At 48.1% G+C, this 13038-nt stretch overlaps 1 protein-coding gene across 3 annotated transcripts; it reads left to right on the top strand.

Moving 5' to 3' along the window:
• Positions 1 to 1634: 1634 nt before the first annotated feature.
• On the top strand, positions 1635 to 11518 carry LOC133258413 (uncharacterized). Of its 3 annotated transcripts, XR_009740012.1 has the most exons (3): positions 1639 to 2714; positions 4745 to 4821; positions 5045 to 7191. XR_009740012.1 is itself a non-coding variant. In XM_061434969.1 (2 exons), the coding sequence occupies exon 1, from the start codon at positions 1678 to 1680 to the stop codon at positions 2338 to 2340; it is 663 nt and encodes a 220-aa protein (XP_061290953.1). In that variant the 5' UTR covers positions 1635 to 1677; the 3' UTR covers positions 2341 to 2714; positions 10924 to 11518. The 3 variants fall into 3 exon arrangements, 2 of the variants coding, with proteins under 2 accessions (XP_061290953.1, XP_061290954.1); XM_061434969.1 differs by lacking the exons at positions 4745 to 4821; positions 5045 to 7191 and adding an exon at positions 10924 to 11518 and having other exon boundaries at positions 1635 to 2714; XM_061434970.1 differs by lacking the exon at positions 5045 to 7191 and having other exon boundaries at positions 1635 to 2714; positions 4745 to 5026.
• Positions 11519 to 13038: the final 1520 nt, after the last annotated feature.

Here is a 13038-nt window from a genome sequence, read left to right as displayed (position 1 = left end):
TGCTGCTATGAACATTGGAGTGCATAGAGTGTTGGGATATGGATATAGGATTACACACTGTTTAGTTACAGCTGTTTAGTTATAGCACTCATGGAATTTAGCTCTCAGTAAACATGTATTTGATTTCCCGCTCTCTGAAAAATGCAAGCAAGCTTCACGCTTGTTAGTCTTAGGGTTATGTCTTGGTGTACTCTCCCAGATGGTCAGAGGAGGACTTAGAAGTGGCAGAGGTAATAGTTTAATTGAAAGGCTGTAAAATTAATAGAGTCTTTCTTCAATGCCTTCTATCTTTCTTTCTATCTCTCTTTGCTTGAGTGGGGATTATGAGAAAAACGGGAGTCTGTGAAGTGTCATATCTGATCTGGCAGCATCCTGCTCTGGACAGGTTTGCAGAGATTGGTGTCCAACAGAGATGGGGTTCAGGGTAGGAAGAGGAGGATTACAAAGGAATGCCAAGTTATGTTTGTATGTGGAGGGCAGAGTTCATTTTAAATTTAGAAGTATTCAGGGGGAATATGTAAATTTTTGTTGTCCTCCAGCACTGAAGAACCAGAATTATAGTTATCAAAATGTAAGTGGAACAACTGTGGTTTTTTTTTTTTAAGTAAAATGGACCCTGACAATATACATGGTTTTTCTTGTGTCAGGGAAGTCCTTGTGTCTAAATATGTAATCACAGAAAAATAAATGTGATAAAACATTAAATAGAAGAGGGTGTTGTTTGAAAGAAACTAATTGTTAACAGGTTGTTTAATTATGAGGATAACATCCTTGAAAAAAAAAAAAAACCATTTACATTTCTAACTCCAGATCCTCTTCTTTATTGTTGCCATATAAGCAGTTATTTATTACTCTGGTTCAGGCATTAGAACTAGAGAATAGCAGGCAGCTTTAGGGTGGAACCAATCAACTCTGTGAAAAATCTAACTGTATTTTAGTTCAAACTTTTGGATGTGGGGCCAGATTCTAGCCACCAGGATAGAATGTGGTCCAAGAGTCCTTGCAGAAGCGAGATGGCAGGACCAGTGAGACCTTCATCTAGATCCTGTCAAAGGAGAGGGTTTTAAGTTACCTGGAGCCCCCTTTCTGGTCAGGCACTGACATGAGTCAAACAGGCTCACTCCTTACACTGTGTGAATCTGTAGAGGCTTTGGGCTTTTCCCCACTTCACTGGATCCCGGATGATCCAATGCTGAGCCATGGGATCAGGTGCCAAGGTCCTAGAGCAGAAAAGCCACGGGCTGTCCGGGTAGGAGGTGTTAACACAAGACCAACCACGATGCTCACTCCTTGCAGGTCCAGCCAGGGGGACAGCCTTGATGCTCAGTGTGGCCGTTAGCCTTCACCTAATATTATTCCTGGCCTATGTTTCCCTGGACGGCTTCCTTCTCCTGGGCTATGTCTTGATCTCTGGGAGACTTCAGTTAAATGAAAGAGCGTGGAATCTGGAGTCTAGCAGATGTGAATCCAAACCTTGTCACCAGCCCTGTTAGCTGTGTGACTGGGGCAAACTGTCCTTTCTGGGCAATGATCCCCTCATCTGTAAAATGCAATCAGAAAAGAAACACAGAATCAGTGAGGATGAGCCAGCCTCCATGTGCGTGGTCTGGTGCTTCTCGGTGTCTCCTAAGTGTCGGGCTGCTCTCCAGCACCCATCCCCGCGGGGGCCCATCTGAGATGGCAGGTGTGCGCACAGCGCGGGGACTTGGAGCACAGGAACAAACCAGAGACAAGGGCAGGAATGATCCATTTAGTAGAAGAGCGTGGGCCGGGCCTCACCTATGGCCTGAGGACAGGCCAGGTCTGCGGGCGGGAGGGGCGGGTGCGGGGATGCAAGTCCTGGAGGCGCCCCAGGTGCCGCAGGTGCAGGCTCGGGCACTTCGGGCAGGTGTCCCGAAGGACCAGGTGTGTGCGCATGCGCGACCGTGCCTGCGCGTCCATGCCTGCCTATGTGTGCGCGCGCACGTGCATCTGGGCGCGTCCACGGCGGCAGACCCGCTACCAGAACCGGAAGCGGAGACATATTTTTGTGAGGCGAGGTGCGAAGATTGGACGGGCGACGGTAGACGGCTGTCCACAGAGGACTGTCCGCACTGGGTTCTGCCCGGAGCATGGGGGCCTCGCGCCTCGGCCTCGGCCTGTCTGCTCCCGGGGCTGCCTGCGGGACGCCGTTGCCGCTCCCGCTCCCGTCTCCCTTCAGGAGGGCCAAGGGCCTCGCGCGCGGGTGGGCAGCACGGGATGCGGCTCGCTCTGTGCACTGGCAGGCCTCGCTTCCATGGATACCGCGGCTGTGCTGCGTGTGCACGACTTCACACGGCCCCTCGGCGCAGTGACAGTTGAGGAGGAGCCTTGGGATGTTCCCTTGACCTGCTGTTGAGTGTCTGACTGGTTTGAGGTGTGAGCCCGGCACCGCCCTTGGGGATTCGCTTCTACCTGGTGTGTTAGCGCGCGAAGCGAGTGGCCACCCTCAACCCGAAGGTCGAGCAGAAAGCCACCAGCCCTGAGAAGATGGGTCTCCTCTGAGATGATGGCTTGACGGCCCTTTGAGACAGATGCCACAGTGTCTTCTCATTTCCCCAAACATCCTGGTTTCTCCTCCGGGCCCACAGGAGGGAAGAAGGAGGAGGAGAGTGAGACGTGAAGGAAGCGTCTGGAGGAGAAGGACCCAGGAAACGGATTCTTGGCAACGTCCTCCATCGGATAAGCATCATCGGGTAATATGTTTCAATTACCTTTTCACCTGGACCTTTGTTTGTCCTTGATTTTTATCCGTGGCACATTGATAATATTCTTCGTTAAACTGTGGGACTTTCCCGGACTCAACACCGTGCTCGTAAAACACCATTTCAAAATGTCTTTTTTTTTTTTTAAATAAAAAGTGTAAACAAAAAACACACCTAGATCAACAGAGAAGTACAACTGCTGCAACAGAGTGGCCGTAAACAGGTTGACAAAGCTGTTTTCTCAATAGATACGTTAGATATTAAAATGCAGGAGTTTAAGTGAAGAGCACAAATCAAATGCTTGTGGTGACACTTAAAGAGCTCACAACTCTGCAATAACACAGCCAAATTTAAAAAGCAGTTGTAAACATGGGAGGAATGAGAAGTATACATGAATATTTGAAGCAGAGTCAGGCCTGTGGTGCCTCCTGCCAGGAACAGCTGGCTGCCCCCAAGGGTCAACAGAGCTGGTGGGTCAGGGGAGACCTGCAACCCAGCCAGTAGCTCTCATCTCTAAGAACGTACGTCTTCACGGATGCCCAGGAGAGCAGAAGTGCTGATCCTTGAGAGGGGTGGTTACAACCTTCCTTCTCAGTGCCCTTCACCAACATTCTAGTACCTAGTGAACATGCAGACTCCAGAGCAGCATAGGAGAAAAATGTGCCAGGAAAGACTTTTCCCTTTTACTTCCTGAGAGGTAAATTTAAAAAAGAATATCCTGTCTTGCGTCCTCAGATTTCTGGTATGAGGAAGTCATGAAGACGAATGCCCAGGGGACAATGTCTTCTTTCCTCTCAGCTTTCCTTTCCCAGCAGGGCCAGCCCCAGGTCAGGGGCGTGTCCCAGCAGCCCTTACCACCTGGCCTGGGGAGCATGAGGTTCCCTAGGACAGGGAACAGCCTCCTCAGGCCTGGGGGCACAGGAGGGACCGACTGCATGTGTGCTCTGGCTTCCACACACCTCTCAGGCCCGGCGCTAAAGTGCTTTATTCCACTTAAGTGCACCCCATCTCTAAATCATTTCAGTTGGGTTTCCTTGGTCTGTTTACAAGGTCGCAAGTTGCTGACATGGGGTGAGTGGAAGGTGAATGCCACCTTCTAAAACCATTGTCAAATCAGCCCAGCACATCTCTGTGCTTTTCATAAGTTAATTGCTAACTTCCAAGGGAAAAAACACTGTTTCTTACTTTCTGGTCTCTTATCACATATGCTGAGCACGGCTTGGTTAAGCAGTAACTCTGGCTATGCAGGTAAACAGAATTCCCTGCCCCACCCCCTTCTCCCTGCGAATCTAAGAACTGGGGGGAACAGTCAGCAGCTATTAATAACTCGCCGAACTGGAAGTGATTCAGTTTCATTAATACACCTTGAGAACATTTACATCCACAGAGGACAGAGTGTTTACAAGGCCTGAGTAGGTTTTATGGAAAAGCAGCTTTATAGGCCCTGGGGCTGTTCTCGTGCCAGCACCGACCTTCACAACAGTGGGCTATTACTTGACTGAAAACCTCAAGCTTTTGCTGAAGTTGGCCCTCACTCTGTCTTTTCAGAGGTTCTATAAACGGCCAGCACCTCAAGAGTCAGCAGTGGTTTGGGGACTTAGTAGTGGGTGAGTTTGAACTCCATCCAGGCCTTGGATGCAGAGAGTGGAGGAGAGACAGCAGAGCTCTCGCTTCGTCCACATGAGTGGGTGGAGGGACTAGGCCACCTATGGAGTGTGACTTGGAAGTTGCCAGGAAAGCAGGCCCCTGACCGAGAAGTAGGGCTCTCTCCTCAAAGACCTACCTCAGAGTCTGAAATTTAGACCAGGAGATCTCTGCACTTCTGTTTGGGCGTGGTCTCTAAAACATCTCTTGTAAAATGCAAAAATCCTACTTAAAAGAGGAATGTATTAACATATCAGCACCCAGACCACAGTCTATGCACTGGAGTCACCTGCAGGATGGGGCCCTCCCCAGCTGGCTTCTGACGAGGGGCTGGGGCCCCCTTCTTTCCTAAACCCATGTTGCCTGCGTGTCCCCAGGAGCGCCTGGGGAGAGAGCCCCTGCTGCTGTTGTCTGGAGCTCGTGTTCTCGTGGTGGCTTTGAGATTTCTGCAATGGTGCGTACATTCAGGATTGGAGTAAGAGCTTTAATCCTGAACTTTATGACAATCTTCCCCTCCCTGGCCACTAGATATTCCAGTTCAGCCCCCGACCATCCCGCTCACCTCTCACCTCTGGTTCTGCGCCCTGCCCCCCGCTCCCCTGGGGACAGGAAACAGCTATAGAAGCCCACCACACAGAAATCTGCCTCCCTTCCCACCTGTGCACTCGTGGTTCCAGCTGCAGTGCTTGGCGCGGCCTGTCTACCTTGTGCCCGCCTGCTGGAGCATGCCGCATCCTGTCCCTTCTCGGGCAGCACCAGCCCGCACACCATCCTTCCCACTGTCCTTGCACCCTGGCCCCCAGTATGCTGCTTGCTGCACCGTCAAGGCTCACAGTAAGTTGGTCAGAGGACTCTTCCTGCATCACGTTTGCAGGACGCTGTGGTTGGCGCTGAGGTTAAGGACTTAAAGGCGGGTGCGCTGCCTCTGAGGCTGGAGGGTGGCAGGGTGCCACATAGGCTGGGCCATAAACCAGAACAACTGCCGCGTGCAGCCGTGGGTGTACTGCTTTAACGGGGGTATGTCAGGGTTATCCCCGACTCACATAGGGAACTGGAGGCTCCTAGGGTGGAACGTGGAGGCTGAGGCCCCCCAACAGGTGTGGAGGGAGGTGGAGGTGGGGTGCTCAGGATGGCTTCTCGCTTCCCGTGCTTCCGAGCCAGTTGGCGTGGGGTTGGCACAGTGTAGGAGGGCTGATGCTCGCCGCTACTCGGTAAAACAACCACCCCTCTCTGGTCACTCTGCTTGAATGTATGTTTTAAGTTTTATTTGTGTCAGCAAGGAGTCTGTTGTGTGTGTGCGTTTTGCAAGACGGACGTCACGGGAGCGTGACGTCAAGAGTTGCTGGGTTGAGTTGTGGAAAGAGTAGCATTTGCTGTCACCTGTTTTTCCAGATGATCTCACAAGTCAGTGAATTAGTTCATTCCTTCACCAAGTGTTTATTAAAACGTATGCAAGATACTGTTGTGTACTCTGGTATCAGATGGTCTTAATCTCGTGGCGAGGCACAAAGCAGAAGCTGGTGCTGAGGGTGCGGGTCTGGGAGGGGTGGGGTGTCTTGAGACGGAGGCCATTTCTTGTTGAAGTGACTGCAGGTGGCATGTGACCTGGCTGCCTGCAATGGGGTGTGTGGACTGTTCAATACGAATGTGGCAATGAGCCTGTCGCCTCCCTCAGGGCCATAAAGCAGGCACTCCATCAGTATTTACTGAGCTGATTTGTAATCTCACGTGCAGCCACACAGCTGAATAGAGGAATTGTGTTTATGACTGAGTCTGGTACAGTGTATTTCATTAGCACAGTGATGATGAAAAACAGCTCATGTTATTTGCCTCACCCTAAAATGCTTGCATATTTTAATTATAAGGCCAGGATTCTTAATCTGGAGATCCCAAATGAACCTAATCTTTAGACCCAGATATTAAATGCAAAAATATGTATATATATGTAAATGCTTATTTTTCTATTTATTGTTTTCATTAGATTCTTAAGGGAAAATGTAGGAACATCATAGTTGAAAGAGGTATATTCCACAAAAGGATAAAGCTGATCTTATTTCTTATGCAAAATCAATGCATTCTTTTCTTATAATAAATATTAACAAGAAAATGATTTGCACATAACTTCTTAATTTTTAAATTTTTATTGAAGAATAGTTGATTACAATATTAAATTAGCCTCAGGTAATGTTGTAACTTTTAATTTATTTTTATTTACTTTTTTTTGGTTACTCTAGGTCTTCCTTGTTGCATGGGGCTTTCTCTAGTTGCAGTGAGTGGAGGCTACTCTTTGTTGCAGTGTGCGTGCTTCTCGTTGCGGTGGCTTCTCTTGTTGCACAGCACAGGTTCTAGGTGCACAGGCTTCAGTTGTGATTCACAGGCTTAGTTGCTCTGTGGCATGTGGAATTCCCATACTAGGGATAGAACTTGTGTCCCCTGCATTCACAGGTGGGCTCCTATCTGCTGTACCACGCAGGAAGTCCCATAACTTTTTAAAATGTTATAATTTGTAATAGATAATGTGTCTAGAATATATCACTGTGGCTTGGAATATGAGAAAAGTTCAAGTGCTTAAGAAACATTTTGGAAATAAGTGATATATTAACTAAATTGAATGATCAGCGCACACCAAAATCCTTAACAGTATTCCATCCATGTGCTAGAAATATAAAATCAACAAAGATTTCCCAGACTCTAGTTGCTGGATTCTAGTGACTTGAGGAGTGTCTGGAGCAGCCTTGGAGATGGTGTGAGCCTCCCTGCAGTTGGCGGGGTTGCCACCCTGTTTGGGGATGGTGGCAGAATGTGGTGAGCGAGCTGGTAGCCATCTGGAGCTGGGGGGTGGGGGAGGGGGTTGCAGTGGGTGGGCGCCATCCCAGGGTGGATTTGGAGGTAAGAGTTCCAGGGCAAGCAGCTTGCCTGGGAGCTGATGCTAGGAGACCCAGGGAGGGGGTGAGCCCCAGGAGGGAAGCAGGTGCTCATGCAGGTTTCCCTGGGGGCATCCAGCCTTATTCCTCCCAGGATCTTTGGGGGCCAGTGCAGTCTTGTGACTGAGTGACCCTGCTGGGGCGGAGAAGTGATTCCTCTGCGATGTTGGTTGAGGGCCACTCCTGGGAAGGGCGAACTCCCCAGCAAGGGTGGAGAGGGACAACATCCTCCTTCGGGCAGGGCTGCAGGTTGGCAGCTGGGGAGTCTGGCTAGCCTGTAGGGAAGGGTCAGTGCTGAGCACATGGGGCAGAACTCCCACATTTCTGCTGCAGATGCCTCTCACTCTGCTGGCCAGGCCCCTGGATGGCACCGGGGGTCAGTAGGCCCCGACCCTCTCCGCCGTCCCCCTCCTCACACATGGTCAGAACCGGGGTGCCACCCACAGGTTCCTGCCGAGGTGCCGTCTCTCAGCCTGGAGCACTCAGCTCTGAGGTTGTAGGAAGCGCTTCACGTGGTGTGGTAACCGGAGAGATTAGGGTAGCAGTAGTGGTTTGATATTAGAAGTGATTAAGGCAAAGAAGTGTGCTTTCTCTCTGCTTTGAAGAGCTTTGGGCTAAAGTAGTTGGCTTATCAGAGTGCTTAGGAGCTGAGCACTGTGTGGGTAGACCTCCGCACCGCCCCCACCACCCGTTCCCGCCCTCCCCACTCCTGCGCCTTTCTCATTCACTGTCTTTCTCTTTAGGAGAACTTCCACTCAGAAAGCCTTCTCCACTTTCAATAGACTGTTTTCCTTGTCCTGAACTTAAAAACAATTTTTTTTATTAAGTGTATTTATTTTTTAATTGAAGGATAATTGCTTTACAGTATGCTGAACTTTTGAGGAAGACAGGGACCATATTTTGTTGATTTTTGTGTTACTGGTGCTCAGCCGAACTCCTGGCACGTGGCGGGTCTTGAGAAAACGTTTGTTGAGTGAATGTGTTTCCTTGGTATACTGAAATAGGACAGCACAGAGGACCATCTGGGGTGCTCTGCCCTTGGTTGGCAGCCTCTCCCTGTGCTCTGGGTCCCGCCCGCCCTGCATTCAAAGCGAGACTCAGGTCTCCAGAGTCCACAGGAAGCAGATGTTGTTTTAGGGTTCAGCACGGTAAAGCAGTCTTTCACAACTAAACCTTTTCTTCTGAGAATTGGCAGAAAACCAATTGGTAAGTGAAAAACTGATGAGTTTTCTGGAGTTACTGTCCTAAGAAATTTTACATCTCTGTAATTTCTTAAATTTAGCTGTGGAACATCTTACCGAGTGAAATTAAATGCCATTTTCCTCATCACCACCCTGGTACTGTCTCCTGTGAGGTTTCTAACCCTGTCGGCACTGGTACTTCTCTTTTTCCGCTGTTTGTAAACTTCTATTTATTATTATCTTTTGAATCTCTGGCAAAGGTTATACATATACATTGAAGAAAACTTAGCTGCAAAAGATATGAGAATATGAAAATAATTTCATCATTCAGGGATAAAAATTATTAACATATTGGTCTAAAATCTTTTTATGGATATAACACAGAAAATGTTTTGTCTTATTACAAGCTGAGAATATGTGTTCTAGTTTCTATTTAGTTAACAGGCAGGGGTATTTGAGAAGGGGTTTTATTCTGACCATTTCCCTTGAAAACCTCTCTGCAGTGTCTTTTCCTGCCCTCGATTGAGTGAAGAATATTAGAAATAAAGTGGCCCAAGATACACTTTATTGAAGCAAAATTTTTACAATGCTTAAAAAATTCTCTGTGTAGAATAAATATTTTCTTTTTTTGTGTGCCACCTAGCTGCTGAAATTTGGGCTAATCCTTCCACTTTCAGCTTTGAAACTGGCATGGAACAGTAGTAAACTCCTCCCGTGAGGTTTTACTTATTTCGTTTATTTCCCCCAAATTAATTTTACTGTGGTAGGCTAGAATAACATGTCGCCAAACATTTAGGTTTATGTGGTGAGGTTCAGCCAATGAAAGCAGGAGGTAGAATGCAGCTGGACTTGGAGGCTGACAGAGAAGGGGTGCGAAAGCCTCTGTGAGGCGCTGGGAGAAGTCTTCAGAGGACATGGACCATTTGCTCAGACAGCAGGCTCGGTCATCGAGAGGGGACAGTGCTTCCAACCGCCTAAGTCTTACAGCTTCTGGTGGATCCCGTGCTTACATGAGTGCTTGTTACAGGATAAACGCAACTGCCCTGGTTGGGTTACTATGTCCTTGCCAAAAAGTTGACGTACAGGAAAAGCCAATTTGGGTTAGTTTACTCTTCTTGACAAATACAGAGGCTTCACAAATGGTCAAGGAAGTAGCCATGCAGCTGGACTGGAGGTGCTCATGCATCAGACAATACCTGGAGTTTCAGATCAATAGCTGCACTGTAGCCTCCATGACAACATCTGAAAATAAAAACAGGGACAGTGTGGGTCACAGCTCTTGTGGATTTGCTAAAACATGCTTTAAATATCATACAACCAGTTAGAAATTCCTTCTGCAAAGCTCACTGCCTCCTCAGACTGACTTGAATGCTTCCCTGTAAGAAGTTGCTAACACCGGAGGACATGTGTGTTTAGAGCTTCGTTTCTAAATATTATGCCCCACTAAATAAACCAACACTCCTTGGAGGACCTCAGGGCTGGGAGGAAGTCCAAGATGAGTCTGACTTGTCTCAGTAAGTCAGAAGGTGAAGAAGTGTTCTTATGGTATAGAACAGCCCACAGAAGCATGGACAGGCCAGGGGCGCTCCCTGCAGGCGAGGGGTCACCTGAGTGGCAGAATAGATGAGGACAGGAATGGGCTGTGAGTCACCAAATCATGTAGGAACCCTTAGGTTCATGGGGCTAAAAAGTAAGTAAACAGAGAATAAAGGAAAACTTCTCTTTACAGCAGAATGTCATCTGATGAATGCATGAAGAACAGAGTTAGAAAATCCCCACTGTGTACCATCAGAATAAGGTCTGTTCAGGTTGGCATCAGAGAAGGCAATGGCATCCCACTCCAGTACTCTTGCCTGGAAAATCCCATGGATGGAGGAACCTGGTGGGCTGCAGTCCATGGGGTCGCTAAGAGTCGGACACGACTGAAGCGACTTAGCAGCAGCAGCAGCAGGTCAGAATCGGTCATGGATGCTGAGACCGTTGGTTGACAGTCTGAGGGGAATGGGATATTTACATTGTCTCAAGGTCTTCCCCATAGTGTTAATCACAGGGTAAAAATGACAGTTCTGTAGTGAAGAAACCTGGGTATTTAACAATGAAGGAATCAAAGCTTCTGTCACAGATCATGGGCCTCACTGGCATGCAGGTCCCTCCATAATGCCTCCTACCGAGCTTCTCTGCTCAGATGCATAACCTGTGTCTGATTCAAATCCAGGGGCGACTGGCCTGAAGTCTGCAGAGGTGCCAGTATCACAAAAGACCAGGGAGGTGGAAGAAGTGTTCTAGAATAAATTAGATTCGGGAGACAGGACCACTGTGTGCCACACATGAGTTCTGGATCAGGTAAAATGGACTGGAAAGACATTATTGGGATGCTGGGTGTAATCTGATATGGAGGTAATACAAATCAAAGCTCGCTTTTCTGAATGTTGATTGTTTATTATCATGCAGGAGAATGTTCTTGTCTTTGAAAAAATGCATGATGAAGAATTTGGGAGTGAAGAAGCAGGAGATTGTCAGCTAACCCTCAAAAGGTTCAGAAAGAATGAGATTATATATTATATATGAAATACATAAAATGTGTTATATGTAATATAAAGGGGATGATAAAGTGTTAAACTTGTGAATCTGAATAAAGAGTATATGGAGGGTTTTTGTACTGTTTTTTGCATCTCATAAATTATTTCAAGATGAAAAGTTTAAAAAGTTGCTAATACTGCCACAGTTTGGGGTGGAGGTGGGCGGGAGAGCCACACCCACATCCCCATGCATGTCTTCTGTTCCTGACGCTCTGTGGGTCCCTCTGGAGCCCGCCTGCCGCTGTGCCCTGCGGCCGGGCCGCCCAGCTGCAGACAGGCAGTGGCGGCTTCTGCTTCGTCCCGGCTTCATCCTGTGGTCCTCCTGCGCTTTGTTCCTCCCGCTCCCCTTGCTTCTGCGCCCTCCCTCCTGCCAGCATCACCCTAGAAGACCCCGCCTGCCCCTGCTCCCCACCTTTTATGTTTGCCTTGTGTTTCCCACCACAGGCTGTGGGCACCTGGAGGTAGGCATCGTTCAGGTGGTCCCCCTTTTAGGTCATGGTCCACCTCTTGCTGACCACTGCTTGAGGGGACAGACCCTTCTTTCCCCAGGAAATACCATCATTTAGATGGGACAGGATGGGTTTCTTGCTCGCATGGGCTTTGTCTTCCTTGAAGTGTCCCTGCGCTGGGTGATCAGAGGACCTTGACCCTCCAGTGGCCACCAGAGCCACACGCCCTTGGCTGTGGGGCTGTGCTCCTCATTTCCCTCTGCCCTCATCTGCAGCCCCTCCTTCCTCAGTCGTTGTGAGGTGAGGTCAACTCGGTTACAGCAGCTTTGAGAGATTGTCATGTGATTGGTAACAACTCTTTCATGTTAAGGGAATTTGATCATCTTGGCATTTGGACAGTTTACGAAGATACTGTAACTAAGTAAGACCCAGGAAATGCCAAGTTTGGATTTATGCCTTGCTTGTTGCTCTCATGCTAGGATTTCCTTGTCGTTTAAAAAGAAAACAAAACTTGTGCTGGGAAGGGGAAATTGAGCCTTTAAGACTTGGTTGGACTGTGGAATGACTATCTGGTAGCAGGGGTGTGGCTGTTGCCTGAGTTGCTTTTGCCATTAAGGCGGGGATGACAGTGCAGGACCCTCTGCAACTTCCGTTCATGACATGGGTGTCAGCACCTTACCAAACGCTTAGCGTTCCTACTCTGTGTCTATGTCATAAGGAAGGCTGAGCATCAAAGAATTGATGCTTTTTAACTGTGCTGTTGGAGAAGACTCTTGGGAATCCCTTGGACTGCAAGGAGATCGAATCAGTCAATTCTAAGGGAAATCAACCCGAATATTCATTGGAAGGACTGATGCTAAAGCTGAAGCTCTCGCACTTTGCCCACCTGATGTGAAGAGCTGACTCATTGGACAAAACCCTGATGCTGGGAAAGATTGAGGCCAGAAGAAGAAGGAGACAACAGAATAATATAGTCAGATGGCATCACCGACTCATTGGACATGAATTTGAGCAAACTCTGGGAGATAGTGAATGACAAGGAAGCCTGGAGTGCTGCAGTCCATGGGGTCAAAAAGAGTTGGACACAATTTAGGGACTGAGCAGCAGCAGCAGCTGTTGTAACCTGCTTGTGAAAGATCATTCATCCAGCCTTGTTGAAAATGAAGTACTCATGTTTGCATTAGGCAGGGGGAAAGCTGTTGATGGGTCGGCTGGCTTTCTCAAAGCCCCTGCTGCCCTGTTTTATTTAGAACACTAATAACTAAGTAGTTATTTTTCCACGAAGAGAATTCCGCTTCTTTTGTCCTTAACCAAAATAGGGACCATTTGCTGAAAGTTGTGTTGGTATTTGCAAATGCCTAGCTTTCGAAATCAGTGTCATGGTTAAAAAAAATGAGGGGGGGATGTCAAACAGCCCCCTTAAAGCAAACATGAGCATTGTAAGCCACTTGGCTTTGATAATTTCTTCTTTCTCTGGATAGCCTTGACCTTGTCTGAGATGAAATGATTTACAACATGAGTGAATGTCTAGAGGGCAG

Source organism: Bos javanicus, chromosome 12, assembly GCF_032452875.1.
Source record: "Bos javanicus breed banteng chromosome 12, ARS-OSU_banteng_1.0, whole genome shotgun sequence".
NCBI lineage: Eukaryota > Metazoa > Chordata > Mammalia > Artiodactyla > Bovidae > Bos > Bos javanicus.
This window is presented reverse-complemented; position numbering and strand designations above follow the sequence as displayed.